Source organism: Festucalex cinctus, chromosome 21, assembly GCF_051991245.1.
Source record: "Festucalex cinctus isolate MCC-2025b chromosome 21, RoL_Fcin_1.0, whole genome shotgun sequence".
NCBI lineage: Eukaryota > Metazoa > Chordata > Actinopteri > Syngnathiformes > Syngnathidae > Festucalex > Festucalex cinctus.
In genome coordinates, this window is record NC_135431.1 from 9,704,909 (window position 1) to 9,729,729 (window position 24,821).

Below are 24,821 nucleotides of genomic sequence, written 5' to 3' on the forward strand. Positions count from 1 at the left end.
TGCTGCCCCGTGATGAACGTACACTGTACACTTCCTTAAAATTAAAATCATGTGACGAGTGGGATATCCCCAAACACACCTACCTACCTCTTCAGAAACTCTTTCCTTTTGCGCTTGCAGCTCCTCCAATTTGTTCTGTGCCTGTTTATAATCGCAATCCAGCATGGAGTGATCCTTCTTTAGTTGCAGCAGCTTGGCTTCCACCTCCTGCTTCAGATTACGCTCCTCCTGAAGGGTGCGCTCCATCTCTGATCGACAAAATCAACCATTTAGACAAAGAGCAAAAATTTTTGTTGGAGAGGCCTTCTTATTTACTGTCAATCACCTTTTAAGGCCGCAGATTTTGCCACCTCAATGGACTGATAAACTTGGTTTTCGTCGGCCAACTTTGCCTTGGCAGCTTTATGTTCGGCCTCCTCCTGCTCCAGACTCTGTTGGAGCGACTTTAACTTGAACGTCAGCTCGATCTCCTGGTTGCTCTTTTCCTAAATGGTCAAAGCACACTTTAGTCGCTAGAACTTCTTAGTTTGCGCCTCATTTCTGTCAAACCTTCAATATACATTTGTAATAAGGAGTTGAAACTAGGGATGCACGATAATATCGGCGGCCAATAATTATCGGCAATTATCGACCTATTTGACTTCAAGCAGATAAATAAATAGATAAATAGAGAAATCCGCCGATAATTATCGGCAATTATCAACCAATTTGGTGTCATACAGATAAACCAGATAATAAACAAATTTGCCGATAATTATCGACCAATTTGACATCATGCAGATAAAACAGATAATAAAGAAATTTGCCAGTAATTATCGGCAATTATGGACCAATTTGACGTCAAACAGAAAAAGCAGATGATAAAGAAATTTGCCGAAAATTATCGACAATTATCAGACAATTTGGCATCATACAGATAAACCAGATAAAGAAATTTGCCGAAAATTATCGGCAATTATCAAACAATTTCACGTCAAACAGATAAACTAGATTATACAAAAATTCGCCAATAATTATCAGCAATTGTCAATTTGGTGTCATAAAGCTAAACCAGATAATAGAGAAATTGGCCAAAAATTACCGGCAATTAGCGACCAATTTGATTTCATACAGATTAACTAGATAATAAAGAAATCCGGCAATAATAATAGACATGCCACGTTGTTGCATTTGTTGTGGCTCATATCAATAAAATTCAGCTTCATGGTGCTTTACATACATTGAAACATTGCCTAAAATTTACACAATGTTTCAACGTATTTGTACATGTTAGACTTATTGTAGAAAACAATTACCGGCTTACTTATCGGTTATCGACATCAGCAGATTCTAAATTATTGGTTTATCGGTATCGGTTGAAAATAGCATTATCGTGCATCCCTAGTTGAAACTAATTTAAACAAACCTTTTCAAGGTCGTTGAGCTTCTCTTGCAGTTGGTTCTTTTCAGTCTGGCCGATGGAGAGACATGACTTCATTTCTTTCACTTCCTGTTTCAAGCCAGATGTTTGTCCTGAGGCAGGTAAATACAAGAGGATCATACACATGACAACCAAGGGAAAAAAAATAAAAAGAGTAGAAACTACATGAAAACAACTTGGCATCCGAAGGTGAGACATGATGACATAATATTCCTGCACGCTGGGCCCCAAAATACATCATATATTTTCCATTTTTACCTATCTCCACCCAAATGTAGACTTTTTTTTTTTTTTTAACCAATAGCAGGGGAAAAAAAAAAAAGGAAGAATCATGCAAACAGGCCACACTTTGTTATTCAATGACTCCAATGAGCGCTAAAAATCAAGTTTCCAAACAGCATCACATAAGAAGGTCTGGCGCCGTGTCAGCTTTGGGATTTTCACAAGCATTTTCCACATAATGAGCTAAAAATTTCCAAAGACTTACTCCAAATAAACAATTATCATCTTATTGCCTGCCACAGCCCCAAGTTGCGCATGCTAGTATGAAATAGTGATCATCAAGTGTTTTTGGTCATTTAATAATGACGTTTAATAATGTGTGCACAAAGCTCCGACATGACCCCAGGGCCTCACCCTGGAGGTCGGCGATGACTTCCGTCTTGATGCTGCGCTCCCTCTTCTCCGCCTCCAGCTCGGCCCGCAGCGTCGTCAGCTGCCTCTCCAGTTCCGTCTTGGCCTCCTCCAGCTGCTTGCACTTCTCCCGCACCTCCTCGAGGCTCAGCTCCAGGCTCTGGGCCTGTTTCTGCATCTCCGCCTGGCTCTTCTTTAGCCTCGCTGCCGCCTCCTGCTCCGCCTTAAGTGTCCCGTTTGCCTCCTCGAGCTTCCAAAGAGAAGAAAATTATGTGAACGATTAACATTAATGATAATATCGAGCACCATTAGAAGCTCTTCATCATTCATTATTCACTGAAAAATTAGGGACACATTAACTCATTTGCTCCCAAAACGTATAAATATGTTCTATTTTAAATGTTTTAAGTCTCCCAAAGACGTATATATACGTGATTTTTTTTTTTTTATCTTTTTTTTATGCTAGAGCATATAGAAGGCTTTTATGCAGCCGATCAACTGCAAAGAACAGTTGAAGAAGTGGTAGTTATTACACAACCGGCCAGTGGGTGTCAGCAGAGTAAAGGAGATCAAACAGGGCCATGTTGGAAAAAAGCTCAATTACTTACAATTCTAAATAGATTTGTGAATAATGATAAAAGTTAGATATATTCTAATGCTAATTGTTGCAAAACGTAAACAGATAAAAATATACTTTTTTTTCCTGATGAAAGGCGATACTTTAACCTTTCTTTTGGTAGGTTCCATGTTTTTACAGCAATAGAACACAATATTTTGTGGGCCTTGCAAAATCTGTTGAAATCCAGTAAAACATCTGGCAGAGAAGGGGATTGCTTCTGTGAAAATGGCTGGGAGTGAATGAGTTAAGGGTCATGTTGCATACATACATACATACATACATACATACATAGAGTATTATGCATAGAATATTAGTTGATTCAAATTTTTAATGATAACTAATCACATAATTTCTATAGTTAAAAATAATAAAATATTGTTTTCAAGTTTTTCATTCTCTTATTAATTAACATAAAAGTGTACAAATATGGTTACTAAATACAAATGTGGTTCTATGTTTCTGTTTATTGATTCATTAACGTTATAGTAAGGAATAGCCTACATAAAGCTATTTGAAGTTAAAATAAAAATATATTCTAAACGGTTAAAAGGTGTGTGAAACACTGAGTTATAGATTTGTGTTGAGGCAATTTTTTTGCCACTAGGTGGCATGTGTGTTTCATGGTGGACGTTGGTGACATGACCAGTACATTTTTCTTTTTAAATTCGGAGCTATTGTATTGTATACATCAATTGCATTTGAAAATTTTTATACATCTGGACATCATATTAAATACTTTCTAATGTCATTTAAGGCCTTAATTTGAGGGGAAAATACCATTTAATTAAATGTTTTTTAAGACCCATGGAAACCCTGTGTAAAAGGAGTATGAAACGTTATTAGAATTGTTTTGGGATTATCGATCAGGGCCTATTTGATCTACATTTAGTTTTTTATTCAAATAAAAAAAAAATAAAAAAAAATAAAAAAAATGCTCGGCTGTTTTCCTAAGCAACACGCTGGGTAGCTTCTAGATTTTGAGCAGATTGGGTTACTTTTACCCAAGGTTGTGTTAATTATTTTGACCCACCAGATTGGCTTGAAATTGGAATTTGGGCGGGCTGAAGAGCTTAAATTAGTCATCATTTTTTGACAGCATTGTTGTGTACTGAAGTAAGTAAATTTAAGGTTCCGTCAGGAAATCCAGTGCACTGCTAGGACAAAAATAACCCAATAATTAATTCATTTCATCATTTTTGTACCAATTTGTCAACAGACATCACACTTTTCCTCACTTGTTTCTGCAGCTGAATGTTCTTCTCATTGGAGATCTGTGAATTGTGGTTCCTCTTCTTCAGATCCTCTAACTGGTCCTTCAAGTTATTCACTAGGTGTGTAAAGGCATAAGTAAAAGATCAATTCAGCAAGGATTATAGAACACTCAGAATGAAGGCTAGCCTGGTGCTCACATTCATTCTCCAGGCCGCGTTTCCTGTCCGTCTCAATATCGACTTTGCGCTGGTTTTCGGTACTCTGATGCTGCAGTAGAGCCCGTTCGCGCTCCATCTGCCTCAACGAGGCCTCCACGCGCTGTCTGCTATTCATCTGATTAGTGGGACAAAAACACACTCAAGCTAAGCGGAAAAACAGTTGTGTAGCTGAAATGGCATCCATCCTCACCTCGTTGTCTAAATCCTTGACCAACTTGTCTAAACGGTTGGTGGCATTTCTGCGGAGGCACAGCAGTTTTAACAACAGAATCAAAACGTTTTACATCATTATTATTCATGAAGCTCAACTCGTACCTGAACTTGTGCTCCAGCTCGTCTTTGGCCTGCATTTCATGGTCAAGCTGCTCCTCCAGTTCATTCAGTTTTTTCTGCAATTGCTAACAAACCAGAGTGGGATATTACTACCATGTTTCTATTAATTAAAGTTCACACTGCATGCGAGCAAATGCTTACTTCTTTCTTGTTGTCAGAGTGCTGTTGCTTTTCCTCCAATTTTTCCTTTTCTTTCTCAGAATCCTGCTCGGGGCTGTTTTTGTTTGCCTTCAAAAGCCTGAGAGAAAAGAAAGTCACATTTTTGCAACATGTAGTTTTTATATCTAAATAAAACAACCACATGTTTATATTTTAAGGTCTGTTAGGCATTCATGTTCCTGGAGTGGTTTTAATTATGATGATGATGATGAGAGACGTTTAATGGTTAGCAACTATATTTGGAAATTATTACATGATCCTTCAACATGGTTTTAAGCCATTGGAAAAATTGTTTCCAGATACAAAAGGCCGTTTTGGCGAATATTTTTTTTTTACCAGCAATCCTGCACATCCTTTTGACAAGGCATCTGAAACTTATGTTTAAAAAATACCCTATTGTTGTCTGTTCACACTTTGGGAATGACAAGAGTGCAGAGGAACAACAATAACTTCTAGTAATAACAGCACTCAGACAGCCTCAAACCAAAAATGGACTTTTTTCTTTGCATGCGTGCACTCAGAGCATACAGGCTTTGGGAGCTCATGGTGAGAGGCGAGGGCAGTTTTGGGCCGGCTGTCAGAACAAGGCAGCACAGTGTGAAGAGTGAACAAGCGTACAGTGTATGAAATCTGGAAGGCTCTATTTAAAAAAAAAAAAAAAAAAAAAAGGTAGAGCTGTCGTAGCCTCAGTTTCCTCTGTCACAGGCCTTGCGACATGTGAGACTCATTTCAGTACATGGAAACTGACATTAAAAAAAAACATAACAAGCAGGTGTCATGATAAAATAAAAATAAACAAAACCAACACTTACTGGTCTTCCTTAAAGTAGGTGAAGCCAACAAATGGAAGCTGGTTACCCACAAAGGCTTTAGGTGGCGGGAAGGTCTCCGCGGCTCCTTTATCGTCCTCAAAATCATCAAAGTTGCTGGTGTCGATGTCGCTGTTCAACTCGGGTACGACGGGAGCCACAGCTGGAGAGAGACATTTAAAACACACGTGAAAGCCTTCAAAAGTTCCCTTCACAAGTGAGCAGGCTTTGGCAGCCAGCGCTGCTCGTAGTAAAAAAAAAAAAAAGAAAAAGAGGGGGGGGGGGGGGGGGCGGGAAATAGTGAGACTTGGGTAAGGCTGGCGTGACCACTGCTCCGTTTCACGCACAGTGCTCACTTTGTGCACACACACACACATACATAGCGGCTTTCACAAATATAGCTTGAAGGCTGCTCTTTTCTCAAGGACACACATACACTTAACAAAAAATTGTCGATTGGTGAAAGAGGTTTTGAATAATCCTAAATGTGAACAATCATCGTACCAGGGTTGATTAGTCAGAAGAGGATGAAAATTTCATCCAAATTATTTTTCTTTTATTAACTCATTTGCTCCCAAAAACGTATAAATACGATTTATTTTAAATTTTTCAAGTATCCCAAAGACGTATTTATATGTTTTTTTAAACGTTTTTTATTTATTTATTTATGCTAGCGCATACAGAAGACTTTGATGCAGCCTCTGAACTTAAGTTAAGACAATGGATGAAGCATTGGTAGTTATTACAAAAAACGTCCAGGAGGTGGCAACAGAGTATAAGAGATCAACCAGGGCCATGTTAAAACAAGCTGATTTCCCCACAGTTCTATACAGATTTGTGAATAATGATGAAACTTAGCTATAGTCTAATGCTAATTGCTGCAAAAGGGAATCAGAAATAAACTAAAATCTTTCTTTTGGTTTTTATAGCAATAGAAAACAATATTCTGTGGGCCTTGCAAAACCCAGTAAAACAGCCGGTAGCGAAGGGGGTTGCGTTAATAATCTATTTTGTATGCATAAAACAGTTTAAAATGCAATCTTCTTGACAGAACATAAAAAAAAAAAATCAAATAAAGTTCATTAACAAATAGATGACTTTCATTAAAGCAGGAATAAATCACACATGATGATGAATATGAAAGGACAGTGCAGAGTATTGAAGCAAATCCGGATAAAAAAAGCCAAAAAAGTGGTGGCCCTTGTGGCTCCGTTTCCCAGAATGCACCCTGATAGAGGCTGGCTAATGACAGGCAGCACAGGCCACAGTGACAGCGAGAGAGCGGGCGCAAACCCCGCTACTGGGGCATCCTTCTCATTAGGCCCCGCCGCACGGCTGGCCCCACCCGCCCGTACGAGGAACGTGCCTTGGCAGAGGCACGTTCACTCATTCACCCGTGATGACGACGTCTTCAGTTTGAACCTACGAGGTGCATGCACCAAGGGGGCATTGTTGTTATTTTTAAACTGGTGTATGTGTGTAAAAGGGGTTTCATCTTCCAGACTTGCCAGATTCTAATCAGAAGTCGTGTGTTGTCATAATAGAAGCCAGGAGAAGCAGGCAAGGCTCCACTCATACTTTATATTATCAACGCTTCACAACTGATGTTTAAGGTCCTTTAAAGGGGAAGTCAGCCCAAAAAAAAGTATTTTACAACTCATTCGCTCCCAGCCATTTTCACAGAAGCAATTCCGTTCACTCCCGGCTGTTTTACTGGATTTTGACTGATTTTGCAAGGCCCACAGAATATTGTATTCAATTGCTATAAAAGCATGGAACCTATCAAAAGAAAGATTACAGTCTCTTCTTTCATCAGGAAAAAAAAAAAGTATATTTCTATATGTTTCCGTTTTGCAGCAATTAGCATTAGAATGTAGCTAAGTTTAATCAATTATCACAAATCTTTTTAGAATTGTGAGTAATTGAGCTTTTTTTCAACATGGCCCTGGTTGATCTCCTTTGCTCTGCTGCCACCTGCTGGCTGTTTGTGTAATAACTACAGGTTTTGCAACCGTTCTTTGCAGTTGAGAGACTGCATCAAAGCCTTCTGTATGCTCTAGCATAAACAAAAACAAAAAACGTAGAAACACGTCTTTAGGACACTTAAAACGTTTAAAAAAACGTATTTATACGTTTTTGGGCGCAAATGAGTTAAAAAACACAACGTTCTACTTAATATTGTATTTGTGGAATACAAATCAAGCAGCAAAATCCACTCGTCTTTATCGATCTCAAAGGGCGGCCATTTTGCTATCAACTGAAAATGTCATCACAATTGCTCAGGACCAATCACGGCTGACTTGTTTTCTGAGTTTGGTCATGTGACGCTCACAAGCTGAGTCCTGATTAGTCATACTCGTTACCTGAGACACTGTGATGTCATCATTTTCAGCCGACACCAAGTGGCAAAATGGCTGCCCCCTGAGATGGATAAGAACGGGTGGATTTTGCAGCTTTATTCATTCCATAAATGCTATATTAATTAGACTAGTTAGGCTGCATAGAACATATTCATATATAGATTTTTTTTTGTAATGTAAATGTAAAAAAATAAATAATTTACACTCCTTTTTTGTGTCTAGAATTTTAAAGCTAAACTAAGTTGCTACGACATCACCTAAATTGATTCTATTGAAAATACTCAAACTATAAAGTCGCCAAAGCTTTAATTTCTTTTTTTTTTTTTTATTCTACTGTAGGCCGCTTTTTCAAATGTGAGATTCCTATGGCTTTGCAGGGTTATTATTATCTTGCTCACAATCATGTGAAAATGTGTCATGTATTTACCCACTCCAAGCTTGACAAAAGCCAGCTAAAATGACATAATAATTGGCTCACACTTATCAGGCTGCTTCACAGGAGTTGGTGACAAACAACACTTGACTATATGTTGTTAGAAAGGCTGGAAATATTGTCCCTCTCTTTTTCATATTCCAATATAAACTCCACAAGCATTTATCATATTTCCTGAGTTATTGCTGCCTGCAGGTCTTCTGCGTCGCCTCATGCATGACGAGCGCATGGTAAGCATGTGTGCCAAATATACATGGCGTGAAAGTCCTCCATCAACTATGACAAAATGGTCAAAACAAAACATTCCAAAAAGAAACTTACTCTCTCTGATGTTGTCAAAGTTCCACTGGTCGCTCTTGAAGAAAGGATGACTTTTGATCTCCTCCACTCCGGTGCGGCCCAGACGAACCTCCCTGCGCACAGCGGGGGCGTGAAACAATCAGGCTGGAAACACCTCCCACCGTCAGCATCAACATCGCAGTCACTTTTGGGAGACCGGCGTGGACAACCGCATGACCACTGATGGACGCGAACCCGAGATAATAAAAGCCCGATTAACTGACGCTTCCCTCCCGTGAAACTCGACCTCCGTTTTCTCCCCCCCCCTTTCTTCCACTGCTGGGTGCACGAACGGAGGGGGCGCGGCAGCTTGGCCTTGCCACGTGTGGGACATTCCAAACTCAGCCAACAGGAAGAAAACGGAGGGGCGGGCAGTGGAAAAGGGAGAAGAGTGGGCTTAAAAGTTAAAACCCCCTGCTCCCATTAAAATAAGCGAACATTCTGCCATGGTGGAGTAAAGTGTGGTATGAAAGCACACAAGAGTGATGAGACCAGGACGGACATTTGCGTTAGGTAACTTTTTCACCTGAGAGAATGGCGAGTAAGAAGGTAAATAAACAGTGAAGAAAAGTGAAAGGCTCCTCTGTATTGAGGTAGAAAGGGTCTTGACTGAGCTCTCTTGGGTGGGGGGCAGGGCTACTAAAGTAAATAGGAAGTGGTCTCTTCTACAGAGGAAAGGCCCTTGACACAACATTTTCACAGTCACTTAACTTTTACACTGGTATTTACACAAAAAGCTTTCCTTGGTATTTTTAAAATGTTTGGAATGATTCATAGTGTTCAGACAGTTCAGGTGGTAAAAATGTCATGAAATCACATTCAAAATATATTTTGTATACAGCAGGGTTTTCATAGTTTTGGAATTTTTCATTTTAGTTATTTCGTTTTGCGTTTTGTTTTTTAAATGTAGTTAGTTTTAATTAGTTTTTAGTAGTGTTGTTCCGATACCGATACTGGTATCGGCAGAGGTGCCGATACTGCATTAAAACAGTGGTATCGGTATCGGTGACTACTCCCAAGTAACATGCCGATACCATTAATTCCAAAGCTAATATAGGATTTTGGATGCAGCATCTTGTGTCTTGCTGGTGCACGACATTCACTGATATGTGACATGTTCACTGCATGCCGATCTAAGATATCCTAGTGGCCCTTGAATGCTCTGAACCAATGGCATGACAACTTTTTCATGTTGAGGAAAAAAAAAACCTTAAGTATCGGCATCGGCCGATACTGCAAACCTGGGTATCGTATCGGTATCGGGAACCAAAAAACAGTATCGGAACAACACTAGTTTTTAGTGTGGGTTTGTTAGTTTTTATTAATTTTAGTTATTTAATAAATGCTTAGTTTTAGTTTCAGTATTAGTTTTAGTTTTTTTTAAAATATGTGTATTAATTGTGCGCAATATTCAAAAAATACCATGGGAGCAATGTCATATTTTCTATTGGCTGCTGCCAGATGATGTCATTTCTGTGTGACAAACTTTCAAACATCTGTATTCCGGATAATATCAAAATAAGTCAATTTAAAATCACATTTAAAATCATCCTCAAAGGCTCATTCATTAAATTAATTACCAAAGATGAGAACGAAGGACATTTTTGCTATAATTATTGTTAGTTTTAGTTTTTGTCAACATAAAATGTAAGTTTTAGTTAGTTTTCATTTTTTAAAAAGCATTTTCATTTTTATTTTATTTCGTTAACTAATCTGTTTTCTGAATTTTATTTTATTTTTTTCGTTAGTTTTAGTAACTAAAATAACCTTGGTATACAGCCATGCATAATTTACATAAATTCAAATGATTAATTCCACCCGGTTGTTGAGAATTTGGTCACTTTTATATAATTGCATGTTGATTGTAGAGGTGTCAAAATTAGGCGATGACAAGTAATCGATAATCAAATTAATCGACAACTATTTTAATAATAGGGTAATCGTTTGGATCTATTTTTTATTTAAAATTGTCCAAATCCTCCGATTTCTGCATATCAACAATAATTGTTCACTGATTCGTAGTCGTTCATGAAATAAGACCGATAATCTTATTTGTTTAATCAAAATAAGAAATTTGCAAACATCTGTTTCTACTTTGGAAAAAAAAATAACCGAACCATTAACACAGTACATCAATCACCCTTTACAAATTATGAAATAAACACCAATCACTAGTTAATAAACAGTAATCAGGGAAAAAAAAAAAAGTTTTTTTGTAATACACTTAATGCAAAATGAAAATTAATCAAATTATACTGCAAGCTATTTTGTTCATCCTTGAGCCTTCTTACCTGTGACATTGCAATTGATTATAAAATCAACCAGCAAGAACCACAATATCACTATAATGCATGCCAGTGTAAATATGCGTACAAACCTGTCAGTTAAAAAGGCACAAATGAGGTTTTTGGCCTCCTGGGACATTTCCACATCATCCGGGAAGATGAGGGAATTCTTGTGGTTCATGATCTTTCCGTAGGTTCCCACCAGAGATTCAGCATAGAAAGGCGTTTCACCTGTAAAAAGTCATAATACATATTCATAAGTGATCTCATATGCAGTTCCAGATGTTGTGGTCAGTTAGTGTATTATCGCATTATATCCACAAGAGGTCGCTCACCCACTAACAGCTCATATAAAAAGACCCCGACAGACCACCAGTCGCACTCCCGCCCGTAGTGGCCCACGCTTCCCTGAGACTGCAGCACCTCGGGGGAGATGTAGTCAGGCGTGCCCACGGCGGTGTCACAGCGCACCATGCCTCTCTTCGGACACACAAAAAATACATTATATGTATGAAAAGCAACACATTCAAATGATGTGATGTGGTCATGTTACAAATTCAACACTAGATGTTGCAATTTAGCTATGAACAAACTCCAGCGGCTCTTCAAAGCTTTGCTGACAACAAGGTCAAAGCGCACAGACGCCAACTTACAGAGTCCATCTTCATGCACGTGCCGAAGTCGGCCAGCTTGAGGTGCCCGTGCTGGTCGAGCAGCATGTTGTCCGGTTTGACGTCGCGGTGGATGAAGCCCAGGGAGTGGATGGCGTCCAGGGCCAGCACCGCCTCGGCCGTGTAGAAGCGAGCCCACTTCTCCGGGATGTCGTAGTTCAGGGTGAGCGTGACCATGTCGCCGCCCGCCATGAACTCCATCACCATGTACAGGTGGCGGTCGTCTTGGAAGGCGCAGCACAGCTGTGAAACGCACAAATATTCCATTTGTGACCGATAAAACCACCACCATGTATCATGAAGTCATGCTAACAGCTATTAGCTAATGTACGTTCATAAACAGGGACTTCACACATTTTTTTTCTTAGTGGAACAATCCAAAACAAGTTTTAAATGTTAGGCTAAGCCAGTGATGTCCAAACTGTGGCCGAGGCCATTTCTGGCCCATTACCAATTTTTAAGCGGCCTGCAGCGTGTACTAACGAGGCTTATACTAAAAAAATAAAATAAAATCTGATACTAATAAATTTGTTTATGCAAATGAACTTAAAAATGTTCATCTTATGACAGATTGCTCCTCTTTTGATTCTTCGTGTGAAATTGGATTTTGCTACTGTTTGCTAATATCCAAAAGGAGACGAAAAACTCTCTTGCAGTTATGAAAATTCCAGATGACATGAGCGATATACTAACACACACTGCATGACTCAGGGAATAGATTGTCTGTCTCCCAATCTGAAGTTGTGTGACTTTTAAATTCATTTTTTATTTTATTTTACTCTCTTCCAAGTGTAAATTTTACTCTTTTTAGAGTGGGACCAAATAAACTAGAGTAAAATTGACTCTACAGAATGTACTGTGTAAAATGTATTATGACTATAACTGGCTGTGTTTATCATTATAAATTTTAAATTCATCATTTTTTTATACGGTATATTTTTAAAAAGCTTTAAGAAATTACTATATACTGTAGCTATATACTATTTTTAAAAAAACATTTCTCTGTCATGTAAATGATACATTGCATCCTTGTGGCAGACATTTTGTTTTCCCTTAATTAATCCTGTTCAATCCACTCCTGTTTATCACCTCAAGTGTTCAGAAGGTGTAACAAAAGCAGCTACATGCACACACCTGGATGACCCAGGGACTGTTGGAAAAGGCCATGATGTGCCTCTCCTCCCAGAAGAACGCCGAGTCGGATCGCTTGATCATCTCAAACTTGTTGAGCTTCTTCATGGCGTAAACCTTCCGAGAGGCCTTGTGTCGCACCTACGGCATGGAAATTGGCATAAATACAGCGTTTGCTACATGCGAACAACAAGAATATCACAGTGTCACAATGATTGGGATTATTGAAGATGCATGAGGCTGTAATTAAAGGCACACGCCTGGAGAAGGACATGCTTGCACATGTTGTTCAACTCCAGCAAACCAACCCCCCTCCATCACTATGTTGTCCCGCACACTGCTCCTGTCCAGACAGGCTTGTAGCACAAAACTCTCAGCACACACCAAAGTCTTGTGAGCTTTTGCCTCTGACCTCTTGAGTATTTATTTGTTTCAACTAAACAAGGTGGTTAAATTCCCTTTAAGAAATAGAGAACACAAGTGGAAGGCAATCACGGAGTGAATCTTGTTGATTTTTTTTTTTTTCCCATTTTTATGTTGCAAAAGCGGTGATTTATTGATGTTGCAACCTTTTGACCCAAAATATGTGCTTGTGCTAAGCCGAAAATATTTTGCAGAGGTCGCTTTGCCTCATCTGTATCCATTTACATGCGAAAAGAGCATGAGACAGACGGTGTTTAAATCTTCGACAACAGACATATGGACCACTTAAACTGTCAATATCCTGAAGTGTTTTTGAATACTTTCATTTTGACAGCTGTGACATTTTTCTAATATTTATCTGTCAATAAAACAACTTGTATATCCATTATATTATTTCTGAAAATTGATGCAGTTAAATGCTGGGTGGGAAAAAAAACATTTCAAAGCCTGTTTGGTATCAAGTCGTTTTGAAAAATACTTTTTCTATTAAGCGAAGGGGGGGGGAAATCTATGCAAAAAAAAAAAAAAAGTAAAATTTTATTGTAAGGCCATGTCACCAAGTCCTACTAACAATGTTTATAATTATAATAGTTTGAAATGTGGAATTGTTTTCTATATATTGCTTCTCTCATTTAGCTAAACACAGTAAGTAACCCAACATTTTTTTAAACCAATGGTTAGCAACCTTTACTGTTAAAAGAGCCATTTAAGGTTGAAATAAATGTCGTTCATAAATCTGTCTGGAGCCGCAAACATTGTGATGAACAAATAATATTAATTAAAGTTAATTATTATGTAATGAGGGCCCAAGATGTAATTAGAGCTGCACCGTAACAGAAAAATGTGCAGCTTCCAGTACTTTGAGATTCATTTACTTCTTCCCATTCATCTTCAGTTGTTTTTTTTTTTTTTTTTTTTGGTTGGAGGATTTCTTTTTTCAGATTTTGTTTTCATACGTTTTGAGACTGCCTTTTTTCTGACATTTTTGGCAATTATTTTTTTTGGCATCTTATGGCAATTTTTTAGGATTTTTTTCTTTAGTTTTGGACATTTTATGGCAAATTTTTAAACATTTTCTGTCTTTTTTTTAAAATACATTTTTGAAGTTTCTTGGTGCAATTTTTTTTTACTTTTTACGGTAATTTTTGGAATTTCTTCTTTTGCCATTTTGAACATATTATAGTTACTTTTTGAATTTTTTTTTCTGCCTTGTTTTATTAAATTCTCTGGCATTTTTGAAAATTTCATGGACATTTTATGATAACTTTCTGCTTTTCCTCTTCCTTTTTGGACATTTTAGGTACATTTAAAAAAAAAATTTCATCTACCTTTTATCTCTTTTTTCTGACAACTTACAAATTTTGACTATTTAAAAAAATCTAAAACATTAATTCATTTAGAGAATATTTTATGTAAATATATGAAAAAAATATGAATTTATTCTTTTTCTTTTCTTTCTTTCTTTTTTTAAAGAGATACATAGGGACGCGCAGGAGAGGGACTATATATATAATAAAAATAATAATAATAACATAATATAATAATAATATAAAGCAGACTTCGGCAGATTTTGCAGGTGTACCTAACAAAGCGGCTGGCTGATGTACAGCACATCGAGTTCATAACGGGCTCTCACCAGCTGCACTTCTCCATAAGCTCCTCTTCCGATCAGCTTCACCTTCTCAAAGTCTTCGAGCTTGACCTGCAGCTCGCGCAGCTGGCTCACCGCCTTTTCATCTGCGGAGAGAGCGATGGGGCACGTTGCCGCGGCAACAGGCAGGTCAAACTTCAATCCGTTGTCCGACCTCCATCATACATTTTCTAGCAGAGTTAATGGGGAAACTCAAGCAACTCTGTAAGTCTGGTGATAGTTTAATCATCCAATCTTTTTGGAAGCCAAAATATAAAGTTGCTTTATAAGGCTTTCATATAATACAGTATATAACATGAGAGTGATTATCCATTATGATGGTTATTCCCAATTTATTATTCACTTACTTCAAATAATGCATCTTTGTTCAACTATCTATGTCAATGACGTATAGTGTATATATTAGGGGTGTAACGACATCCAAACATCACGATACGATATTATCACGATATGAAGGTCACGATACGATAATTATCACGATATTGTGGGGGCATTGGCGATATTTAAAAAAAGATTGTAAAAAGAGAGCTCATACTAAAAAAAAGCACAATATTGTGCTTTTGTACATAACAGCAATGCATATAAACCACCTACAATCTCTAATAATGATATTGAGGCACTTACTTGCTAATGCAAGCACACATTGATCGCTTCACAAGCAAATTCGGTTCCCCTTCATCTGACAATTAGCATAGATTTTAAACATAGAAGGCCAAAACATCCCTAATGAAAATTAAATTGCACTAATAAACTAGCCACTAGAGGGTGCTAGAACTGCACAAATGGAAATCAACCTGACTTTTTTTTAACAGATGTGTTCCTTTTAAATATTGTGAACATGACAACGACGATATTGTGGCAGTTTTAATATCGCGATATCACGATATTGCCCTTATCCTGACATCCCTAGTATATATGCATGTCAACTTTATGACAGAAGTTTTATGCGTATCCACTTTCTGGGGCTTTTTTTTTGTTTGGTAGTGTGTCATGTTATTTTTTTCCCCGAATGTAAAATTACGTGCCTTTGCTCCGTAAATGTTGCGAAATAGTTATTATGTTACATGAGGGTCCCGTTCCACACAGCAGCACTTACATCGGCTGAGAAATGTTTCGATGTTCTTGTTCTTGCGCAGAGCGGGGTAGTTCAAATCGTGAGCCAAGGCATTTATGGAATCCTGGAAGAAAAAGAAAACTCATTACATACTGTAAATATGGAAAGTTATAGCACGAAATGGAGCGCTAACAAAGCTACTTCTTTGGAAAGTTTTTTTTTAATTAAAATATTTGCAAATTGTCCATCCATCCATGTTATTGATTCATGTTTCATTTGGTCAACACAACAGGACAGACGGATGGACAGGGGCACAACGCTGTGGCCTCACTAGTGTCATCGGGTGCATCAGGTTTCAGCATGGAATCAAAACGCCGCGGCGGTGCGGTGCATCTTCTCGGCCCGTTTGTCAGTGGACATGTGCCTGGGTGGGCAGGGGGGCAACCGGAACAATTCTGCGCCTTTAAATAGCAGCAGTGAGGAGAGAGATCTTCCCCCACTGCAGACGGGTGGAAATAAACCAGGCTCACATGCTATTTATTGTGGGACAAACAGCTTATGACTTGGGACTGACGCTGCCGTTACGCACACAGCACATACACGTGTATACATTTCGCTGCAATGACGTTACTAAAATAGATGGAACAAACCATCAAGGCTGACGTATTTTTATACTAAAGTTATTATAGTCAATGAAAACTAAAACAAAAAACTGAGAAAAAAAACAAACATCCATTAACGAAATAAAATCAAAACGAAAATGCTTTTAAAAAAAATAACTAAAACTGAAACTACATAATTGCGTTTAAAACCAACTATAGTGAAAATGCCTTTTGTTTTAGTCTTTGTCAATTAACTAATTTTTTCCCAATAACGTGTAAATACGTTTTTTTTATGTTGTAAGTGTCCCAAAGACGTATTTATACGTTTTTTTATGCTAGAGCATACAGAAGGCTTTGATGCAGCCTCTCATCTGCAAAGAACGGTTGCAGGAATGGTAGTTATTACACGAACGGCCAGCAGGTGGCAGCAGAGCAAAGGAGATCAACCAGGGCCATCTAGAAAAAAAAAGCTAAATTACTTAGAATTTTAAATAGATTTGTGAAAACTGATGAAACTTAGCCCTCTTCTAATGCTAATTGCTGCAAAACGGAAACAGACAGAATCATACTTTTTTTCCCTGATGAAAGAAGAGACTTTAATCTTTCTTTTGATGCTTTTATAGCAATAGAACATAATATTCTGTGGGCCTTGCAAAATCAGTCAAAATCCAGTAAAACAGCCGGGAGCGAACGGGATTGCTTCTGTGAAAATGGCTGGGAGTGAATGAGTTAATATAATTCATTCGCATTCAGGATTCATTTTAAAAGTGTTTTCAAGTATTTAGAGAAATAAATAGAGTGTGGCCTTACTCATGCATTTCAGTGACTCTCCAATGCTTCACTATTTCATCCACAGGTACATATGAATAAGTATAAATTACTATAAAACAGGTACTGTATTATGTATTATACTTATACTGAAAACTAGTACATGACAGCTGACCCAAGAAAGGACACCAATTTTTTAGCACGCTATTTAATGTGTAATAGAGCTGCCATATCATTTCTACTGAAACATTTTTAGTAGATAGCTGCATAAGGTTGATAAAACTGTCATAACTGTAGGGGTGTGAATTGCCTAGTACCTGACGATTCGATTCGTATCACGATTCACAGGTCACGATTCGATTCGATACCGATTAATCCCGATACGAATTTATAAGTCGATTGTTGCGATTTTTTTTCATTCAAATTTAGAAAATACTAATCAGTAAGCTTGTAGAGTGTAAGATTTATATGAAAATGTATTATTTATTTATCTGAAATTTCAGTCTTATAGAGGTTGTAATCTGTTTCATGTTTGAACAGCATTAAAATAAAATATTAAGGCTTAATGTTCCGTTCATATAACATTCTTCCATGCTTAAGGTGTGAATCCTAACCCGAAGTCAGACGTTTTGTTGAATATTTTTCCATTAAAAATGGAAGTTTAAAAATCGATTCACACACACAAAAAAAAAAAAAAAAAAAGGCAATGATGATAAGACGTTGAATCGGTAAGACTACCGAATGAACAATTCTGAGCTAAAAAAAACAACAACAAAAAAAACAAAACAAAAACAACAAAAAAAACAAAAAATTTTTTTATTGAATCGATTCGAGAATCGCGCGATGTAGTATCGCGATATATCGCCGAATCGATTTTTTTTAACACCCCTACATAAGTTTGAAGTTTGAAGTTTGAAGTTTGAAGTTTGAAGTTTATTGAACATATGCACATATACACGTATAATTATATAAACACAAAGTTAAAAGTAAAAAAAATAAAATAAAATAAAATAAAAGAAACATCCAATAAATATCTATGTATATGTTCAAGGGAGTAGGAAGAAGTGCTAGGTGTGCTTCATTCTATAATTCTATTAACAAGTGCCTTCCAAGTCTTGGGTTATTTTGTGTGTTTAGCCTACTATATAAAACCCCCAATTTGACAATTAGAGTTAACTCCTTGTGATGGTTGTTTCTGGAATCTGAACAAATCTCAACATGATCGGGTAAGCGCGTCCTCAGAAAAATGTTAATCAAGTTTGGCTCAGTCAAAAGGAGATGCTTTGCACTTTGCAGAAACTATTTCAATAATGAAACCATTTTATTTCACCTCAGAAAGTCAGGAATTTAAGGATAATAGCGAGTTAAATGGAGAGGAAAAAAAAGTTAGACAACAGCAGAAGGTTAATGGCAAACAGGAAGTCGATGCTGACCTAAAAACAGGAAATGCAAATTATGGACAAAGATAAAAATAAAGATCTTGCTGCTAAGCTATCAAATAAAAGGTATATAACCACAACGGTGTATTCTCAGGCTGCTTATCAATAGACAAAAATGCAGCAAATTAACTCCAGCAACAATAATAATGGTAACAATTTAGATTATTCTTATTACTCAGGAGTGCTATGCTATGTTAGCTAAGGACATGCTAACATTGGCTAGCAGATAGTAGCCGGCGTGAGTGATATAAGTTTCCAGTAGTGGTCCACCAGGCTGGTGAGGCTCCTTGTGAGCTGGACACTAGAGAAACCAGGGTGGTAAACTTCTCAAGATGACGCAAAGAAAGATCCAGCCCACAACTTTAGGTACAGGACGTGCTCAGTTCAAGGTAAAAAAAAAAAAAAAAAAAAGTGTTTTGTTTTGTTTTTAATTACTGAATCCTAAATGTAACAAAATAGCTAATAGGAAAGTAGTAATGGCTATTTTTTTTTTTACACAGACAGCAGCGTCCTCGTACTTGAGTGTTTTTTTTTTTTTTTATCAATTCCAAAAATTGCCAGTGCATTGTTCGAATAAATCAATAGCTATAAATGCTACTAGGTGGAATGTAAATGCTGCACAAACTGTCCGGTGTCTTCAAAGCGTGAATAGTTTTGACTTTATTTTAGTTTAACTCATTTACTGCCATTGACGTATATACATGTCAATGGAACGGGATTGACTTAAGGAGCCGCATTGGCTGATTTCCTCTCTAGTATGCAAGAGGAAACACAAGAGAGCAGTTTTCTTTCTTTTGATGTTGCCAGCTGCTCTTTGTAACCCTCCGATGGAATTCATTTGCCAAGAAAGTCCGGCAATGACTGGATTGATTTTGGAATAAAGCGAAGCGGCTTTAAAACAAGACTGAGCTTTGAACAATTCATTTGTCAGCCCTCAAAAGGCGAAATTCACTCAGCACTTTGGCACCGGTGTGCAAGGTGCTCATTCAAACTGTCAGATAAGGTGAGAGCAAAATGTCTTACTGGAACGTTCGAAATGGATGACATTTTAACTCATTCACTGCCATTGACGGATATACACGTCAATGGCAGTGAATGGGTTAAGCTACCAGTTCTCTATAATGGCTAACTACAAAAGTAAACAAATAAATTACATTAATTTCTATGTGGTAAAAGCGGAAAACTTTGCAGTGTTCAGAATCATTGGTATTTCCTTTGAATTCCATTGAGGTGTTTTTTCACTTTAGACTAAATGTTTCTACTGTTCAGTACTTGTTGGGGGATTCCTGTATTAAGAAAAACTCTCCTATTAATGATTATTAATATAATAACAATAGACTATTGAGAACTGAGCAACACAAAGTATGCCTCTGAAGCGTGACCATTCATTGTGACCATTCAATGATAAGCACACAAAAACTGCAAACACTGCAGTCACGACACCTGCCGAAACTTTCGAGATGTCAACTTTTCAGTGGTATTTACTCTCCCGATGATAACAACATCAAAACCGCTTGTGTTTGTGAACAAACGGGAAGGGGACGACGTTAGGTCACCGCGGGTTATCGCCACCTCAATTCCAGGACGTGACCTCACTCTTCCTGCATGGGAGGTGCCCACGGCAGTTAGCTAGCTTAGCAGACATTTCTGTGCCTATCTGGCTGGACGCTTAAAAAGTTAAAGCAGGCCCAGTGGCAAACGTGCAGTGTTATTTTCTTAAATTGCCATTGCATTATGTCATTTAGAGTGACAAACGATTCAGCGTTTGAGGAAACATTCTTCATTGAGCAAACATTAAAATATGTGACTGTAACTGTCATCCATACTTGTTTTAGATGCTTAACAATGGAGTCCATTTTATGCTGGCTGAGTGTGAATGGAAAAAAACAGGTATGAAAAGGGGTTAAACTGCTCCTGTATTCCTGATAAAATAAGCAACAGTTGGCAAGTGAACTTTGTATTGGCACATCACAACAGGAGAGATTCAAAGGTAGCCCATAGATTCTTATTCATCCAATTTCTGTTGTGTGTTTGTCCTAATGAGTTTTGTGGGTAAGCTGAAGCAATTTGATATTTGGGGGGGACCCTGGACTGGTCACCAGTCAATCACAGGCACATACTGTATACAAAAAAAAAACCTTCACACCTATGGACATTTTAGTCTTCAAAGAACTGAACATGCCTGTTTTTGGAATATAGGAGCAGAGCCGGAAACTCCACACAGGAAGGAAGCTGAGATTCAAACCCAGAACTATGAGGGAGACGTGCTAACCACTAGGTCACTGTGCTGTGGATACTAAATTACAAACATATTAAGAGCCTTGAATGTGGATTTGGATCTAAATAACCTGTCCCGTGAGTGTTTGCGTGTACAGGTGTCAAATGAGCTAGTCTAACCTGCGGCTATTAATGACGCGACAGTGTGACGTCATGTTTTCGCTTCTTGCCTGAGTATATTGCATATTATTTATTTTTAACTCACCAGCAGTGTTCCCAAGTTTAACACCGACTCCGGATTCCTCATGAGGACCTCCAGCTTATTCAGCCGGCTCTCTAGTCTGCTCTCCGCCCCGAGCATGCTTAATGTTCCTCTTCAGATATCATAAATTAAATAAAAACACACCGGAAGTGTGAGCTTTTTCCCCCCTGCTGGAGTATCTTGGCTCGACTACTCACGACTGGCAAAGGCTCCTTGTGCCAGCACTCCGGCAAGTGTTCGTTAAAAGTTACCCAGGTTAATGAATTATCCGTGGACAAGGTTCTGGAATGGTGTCGTTCCTTCTTCATTAAAAGCGTCCGCGGGCAGGTGAGCCGGCCCAGTAGTCCCTTCGAGGCCGACGCCAGGCGGGCTTTGCTCTGCTCAGGTGAGCCCGCGTCTTGTCCCAGGTGAAAGCCCAGTAAAACTGATCCGAGTTCAGCTCGCCCAACGCGAGAGACGCACGCCGCCGTTCGCTGAATTGCGACATGACACTTCCGGTAAGGACTACCAAATTAAAAGCACACCACCGTTTTTTTCTCTCTTTTTTTTTTCTTTCCTTCTTTCTTTCTTTCAAACTGGACTGAAAGGAAAACGCAAGCGAGTTGGGGCTTTTTTTTTTACCTTCTTTTTTTGCCTTTGTTCGTCTATGGGTGTGACTGCCTGTCTTTATGTCAGTGAATGATGGTCCAAACAGCTGGTATGTAAATGACGTATAGGTCGCTTGCACATCGTAATGCATCATGGGAATTTTTTCTTCGGGCGCCATATTGGGTGTCCGCCGGTTCACAAGGTACACTCGCGAGTTACACGGTAGAGCTTATCAACCTGATGTAATTTTCGCAGTATTTTCACGATTTACCGGAAGATCAAAAACAACGATACAGGCAGAAGGTGTCTCTGTGTGGCGGGATTGATCCTAATTACGTCCTGACCAAGGGTGATTTTTTTTTTGATGGAGAAAGCTTGCTGGCCAAATGTGACATCTCTGGACATCTTTCCCTACCTCGTGTTGACAACATGCTCCATAACACGCCAACAAATCCCTGGAGGCTTACAATTATTTTGTAAGCGGGTGGATACAGAGTGTAAACTTTAACATCGCATCAGAAGAAACTGTTGCTGTTGCACGTAAGTAAACCACATGGTGTTGGTAATTCTGCACACAAAAATGTTGATTTGTTCTCAGGCTTCCTGTTATCATTGTGTTTACATGCACAGCTAGGTTTACCTGATGTGGTTTTTCTAACAATTTTATAACAGGCAAATATGGCAGAGCGTATAAGAATAAAAAGTAACTATGCACAGCCTCCCCGTGGCTTAATTAAATTTAATGCTACCCTTTCACTAGTTACATGTTACTCAATCAACTTATTCTAAATGGTTAAGGTTAACCACTCTCAGAGGACGTATTTTTAGTTTCAGTTTCCAGTACAATAAAACGTGTTCATGGTAACTACTGAGCATACTGACAGCTTTTCTTATGATCTCACGGTTAAGGAGGCTGTCACAACACCCAATTTCTGTCTGGTGTCAGATGGCAACAATTCCCATCACTTGTCACGACAACACCAATATTATTACCAGGTATGTATGGCTTTACTTTTTGTAGTTTATTTAATTCTATGTTTCATATTTTCATTACAATGTTTGTAATATTTTCAGATTCAGGCACAGATGAGTTTAACTGGACGGACTTCTGCGACTTTGTGGTGTGGACAAAGTGTGATTGAGCGAGTCCACCCAGATCGCTCGTTTTGGCCAGTTGGAAAAGCCAGAGTTTTTTTTTCCCAAAATCCCCTCCTTACCTGAACTGCTCGGGAGAGCATTTACTAGATCAGCAGTGGACTTCCAGTGTTCCTGCTCAGCCGCTGTCACCTACCACTTGCTCATGTACTTCAAAGATGCGGAATAAAGTAGTTTTTTGTGCTGCAGCAGATTGTAAAATCAAATGATATCACTTGAAGTGTGCCAATCTAGACTGCCAAAAGGACAGTGGTTTTGTGACAAGTGTGAAACAAGGATTATTGGGAAAACTGTAACACAGTACTGGTACTTGTCTTACATTAAACAAATTTAAAAGAGAGCAACTTTTTCCTCTGTACATAGCATAATGAAAGTCATTGCGTACCCCATCAACATTACATCATACCGTCATCTCAGGATGGTAGGCACCTGTGCTAAAATAAACTACATTAATTAACAGTTCAATTTTATCCCTGAAATTACTACATCTAATCATTATTCACTTCATTTTTTTGTGCTTTTAGAAATAATAAAGATTTATGCCATTACTTTAAGAGGGACCATATTGCACATTGAGTCAAATCCTGTCATTTGTCTTATGTATAGCTTTGTAAACAAACCCAACAATAGAATTTGTATAATCGCTGCCTTTATTAGCTCCAAACAAACAGTCGCATGTTGTCCTCCTCCAATGCTTTGATGCTCGCCTTCGTTTCCATCATGTCATTGGCAATCAAGTCGGTGTGGCATGAGATCCCTAAAGAAATAATAATAAAAAAAGATCACAAAAAAATACGGTACCAGTAATAGGTTTAATATAGTACAGTAGTATAGTTTTTTTGTCAGTGTAAAAGAAATGTACACATTTTGTTGCATTTTTTAATGTATGAACATTGCTACAGGCAAATACTTATTTCTATAAACACTTCCAAATGTCTCTAAAATATAAGGTGCATGTACACACACAAACAAACACATACATTCACTCATGCATACAATATATCATGTAATGAATTCTGAGTGGCATACCAGAGTCAATGATGTCAGCAGGACTTGAGGGTACAGGTTACTGGAGCCATCTGGCTGCATAACTGCAACAATCTCTGCCACTTCAAGTCGCCTTTTCTTTGCTTGTCTCTCCTGTGCACGTTCATATCTTGGCACCGACTGGGCTGAGACATAGATGTTGTAACTTGGGACCCAACTTTAATGTTGGAGCTCAGTCGGGATGATTGGACAGAAAAACGGGCTCAGGGCGACCTGTTAAAATAAACAAATATATAAACAAATAAAATATGGAAAGACTGGTTATTTTGCCGCAGTAGGGTGGCCGTGAATAAGTTCTTTAGCATGATGTGTAGGCTACCGAATAAGTTCTTTAGCATGATGTGTAGGCTACCGGGGGTCTGTTTACTTGCATCACCCCCTTCTGTCTCTTTTTTCCAAGTTTACATTTTGCCACCAAAAAACATGTTATCGGCATTAAAAGCCCAAGACTAATCAATCCAATTTCAGCAGTAAACACTTTGCACTGGCACTACTTGGGTGAAAATGTTCGATGTTAGCTTTCGGCTAACGTCCGCTAGCCAGCTTGTACTACCGAACTTGCTTGCTCATGAATCCAAAACATAAGCAACTTGCCCATATATGGGCGGTCGAAACGTTATTAATCCTCATGCATTAAATAAAGGTAAACAAGCTTACCGCTCACAAAGTGATGGCTGCACACACGAGCCCAAAGTAACGACTTCCCTCCGGAGTCCGCACTCCTCTGTCTCCAGGCCCTGGTTCCTAATTATTTTCGGAATTCGGCAGAAAGGCCGACCATTTCCCCCCTGGGCTTTGTTCGAACAGCCAACGATGCAGCAACAATGTACCATTTTAAACGCAGACAACAAACGTGATAGATACGTGTTAGACCGAATCGCTACGTAAATGGAGGCCACCCAGCATGGCGACTACGAGAAATCCGAGGCGGAAGTGACGACACGTGCAAGCGACCTATTGTGTCACATAAAAAAAACTTTATCCATCTATCCA

General features: G+C 38.4%; 1 protein-coding gene and 2 long non-coding RNA genes across 4 annotated transcripts in view; 1 reads left to right on the plus strand and 2 right to left on the minus strand.

Annotated features, from left to right (window-relative positions):
- The window catches only part of LOC144010396 (rho-associated protein kinase 2-like), a 35,754-nt gene extending 14,280 nt beyond the window's left edge, over window positions 1–21,474 (minus strand). Inside the window, exons 1-18 of one of the 2 annotated variants that reach the window (XM_077510715.1) lie at window positions 21,042–21,474; window positions 15,793–15,874; window positions 14,682–14,782; window positions 12,626–12,763; window positions 11,474–11,734; window positions 11,156–11,300; window positions 10,913–11,051; window positions 8,518–8,609; window positions 5,407–5,566; window positions 4,577–4,673; window positions 4,418–4,500; window positions 4,293–4,341; window positions 4,082–4,217; window positions 3,908–3,999; window positions 2,057–2,303; window positions 1,406–1,512; window positions 326–485; window positions 88–248 (exon numbers count right to left, since the gene is read on the minus strand). In XM_077510715.1, coding sequence (XP_077366841.1) covers window positions 88–248; window positions 326–485; window positions 1,406–1,512; window positions 2,057–2,303; window positions 3,908–3,999; window positions 4,082–4,217; window positions 4,293–4,341; window positions 4,418–4,500; window positions 4,577–4,673; window positions 5,407–5,566; window positions 8,518–8,609; window positions 10,913–11,051; window positions 11,156–11,300; window positions 11,474–11,734; window positions 12,626–12,763; window positions 14,682–14,782; window positions 15,793–15,874; window positions 21,042–21,137 — 2,346 coding nt within the window. In that variant the 5' untranslated portion in view covers window positions 21,138–21,474. The remainder of the gene's footprint in view (window positions 1–87; window positions 249–325; window positions 486–1,405; window positions 1,513–2,056; window positions 2,304–3,907; window positions 4,000–4,081; window positions 4,218–4,292; window positions 4,342–4,417; window positions 4,501–4,576; window positions 4,674–5,406; window positions 5,567–8,517; window positions 8,610–10,912; window positions 11,052–11,155; window positions 11,301–11,473; window positions 11,735–12,625; window positions 12,764–14,681; window positions 14,783–15,792; window positions 15,875–21,041) is intronic. The other variant, XM_077510716.1, reaches the window with a different exon arrangement.
- A 289-nt stretch (window positions 21,475–21,763) lies between these two features.
- Window positions 21,764–23,341, plus strand: LOC144010911 (uncharacterized). The gene is made up of 3 exons (XR_013281386.1): window positions 21,764–22,166; window positions 22,536–22,622; window positions 22,701–23,341. It is a non-coding gene; the product is annotated as an uncharacterized LOC144010911 (long non-coding RNA).
- A 72-nt stretch (window positions 23,342–23,413) lies between these two features.
- LOC144010910 (uncharacterized) lies at window positions 23,414–24,785 on the minus strand. Its single transcript, XR_013281385.1, has 3 exons — window positions 24,486–24,785; window positions 23,811–24,041; window positions 23,414–23,538 (listed from the first exon to the last, which is right to left on the minus strand). It is a non-coding gene; the product is annotated as an uncharacterized LOC144010910 (long non-coding RNA).
- Between the last annotated feature and the right edge of the window lie 36 nt (window positions 24,786–24,821).